General features: G+C 46.7%; 1 protein-coding gene across 1 annotated transcript in view; it reads left to right on the forward strand.

Annotated features, from left to right (window-relative positions):
* LOC112070259 (dedicator of cytokinesis protein 7) overlaps window positions 1–1,991 on the forward strand; it is a 48,903-nt gene that overhangs the window by 26,085 nt on the left and 20,827 nt on the right. Inside the window, 4 exon segments of the mRNA XM_070438892.1 lie at window positions 19–120; window positions 715–801; window positions 1,358–1,453; window positions 1,698–1,865. Of these exon segments, the coding sequence (XP_070294993.1) occupies window positions 19–120; window positions 715–801; window positions 1,358–1,453; window positions 1,698–1,865 (453 nt within the window).

Below are 1,991 nucleotides of genomic sequence, written 5' to 3' on the forward strand. Positions count from 1 at the left end.
ATGTGATATGATGTTCAGGGGATAGACCGCTCCCACTCCTGGGTAAACTCTGCTTATGCCCCCGGGGGCTCCAGAGCTGTGCTACGCCGGAACCCCAACTTCACCTGTGAGCTCAAGCAGGTGCCAACAACCCTCCTTCCCTACCTTCAACTACCTACCTACCCCTCCACCAKGGGTGCCGGTTCATTCAGTAACCAGAATTGTTCAGAACGTTGCAGASAGRAATATAATGACTAGAGCGGACGTGATTCCCTATTCTACACGAGCCAATGGCGTCTGTTCTACCCGATACATTTCTATGTGAACATTCTGTAACGTTTTGGCCTCCAGAACAAACCCCATGTTCACCCCGTACCCAACACCCTCCTCGCTGCCCTTCCCTCCTCCACTCATGTGGCTGCTGCGCTGTGTGTGTGTCTACGGTCCGTTTTGTCAGCTGTCTGTCTGTCATTGGTCTGTTCCTTTTCGCCCTCCTTGGCTTAGCTCGACTYGTTATTCACAATTATGCTTTTCACTAGGATCACATTTCATCCKATCAACCRCATGGAACATCTGAACGTCACTGGCACTAACGTCAGTTCTAGTCAAWTGAGTCCAGGAAGTCCTCTAGCYATCCATCACATTTCTTGTATTTTTCATTTGTCTTTTTCCACCTTGCTCACTCCTGCTCGTTGTCTTCATCACTGTGTTTCCATCGCTCCACTACTCTGTCAGGCAAGTGATCGTGGCTGCAATCGCATGTCTGCCTTTGTGGACAGCGCCACCTTCTGTTCAGCTCCAACAAGACAGATTGCCAAGAAGGTACCGTTGTCATACACTGTCTAAAACACTATATTAACACCCCTGTCCATCCTCATCCATTCTGTGTTTGTCAGTATGTGTAACACACACAGATGCTTATCAGTTTATACTGTAAATGTGTGTGTGTCTGTGTGTGTGTGTGTGAGAGAGATTAAGTAATTGTTTAATGCATTAGCTTTTGAATCTTGACACAGTCATCAAAGCCATGTATGAGTGATGTTTGTTATCTGGGATCTCCCAGAATAAGCCTACATTATAAGACCTGTCTAGAGTCTCATGTTCCTCTAATGCTACCGACAGGATTTATCACGTTAGTGTTCTACAATAATCCTGTTGTTAGCGCAGTAGCAGCTTTTTTCACTGTGTGTTTGTTAGCAAACAGACAGCCCTACCTTTTTATGAGAGATTGTATGGTACTAGTGTTAGCTCAGTATTTTCACATATTTACCTGGGTATTTTAGCTAGCTTTTCCTGCGTTAGCCTCTGTGTTGCTAACCGCGGTGTACTGAACTCTGCCTGGGTGTTTCTCTCTGACCCTGTTTACTTCCTGGTGTAGCTGCTCCATGAGGAGCTGGCACTACAGTGGGTGGTGAGCACCAGCACAGTGAGGGAGGCAGCACTGCAACAGGCCTGGTTCTTCTTYCAACTCATGGTACGCATCTGAATGACYAGGATAATGACGGTTGTGTCTGTATGGCATCTTTCATGAGATCTTGATCTTACTCACTCGTCCTCATCACACAGGCCGTTTATGGATTTCCGTAAATGAAGAAASAGTTGGTCAAATTTCTCATTCACAGAAAAGCGTGAAGGAATATGATGTTTTACATAGCCAGTGTTCATTTGAAGAATTAGATACAATCCGTGATCCCTCCTTTTCTCCCTTCCTCTCCCAGACGAAGAGTATGTCCCACCACCTGTTCCTGTCCGCCCGGATAGACCTTCCCAGACGCCAGCGCTTCCCAGACCGCTTTGTGGATGACATCGCTGCTCTAGTGGGGGCTATCAGTGCTGATGTAGCAGGGCGATACCACAAGGTACAGTGGTCACAACCCAAGGGCCATTAGAACGGAATTGCAGAACATAGGAGTCACGTTTCCCTTTTTTAGGGAATACATAGTATACCTTCTATGTCCTCTTAACCCTTCCCATATTCTCTAATCACTGACTTTCTCTCCCTCCTCTCTCTC

Source organism: Salvelinus sp. IW2-2015, unplaced genomic scaffold (assembly GCF_002910315.2).
Source record: "Salvelinus sp. IW2-2015 unplaced genomic scaffold, ASM291031v2 Un_scaffold1267, whole genome shotgun sequence".
Lineage (NCBI taxonomy): Eukaryota > Metazoa > Chordata > Actinopteri > Salmoniformes > Salmonidae > Salvelinus > Salvelinus sp. IW2-2015.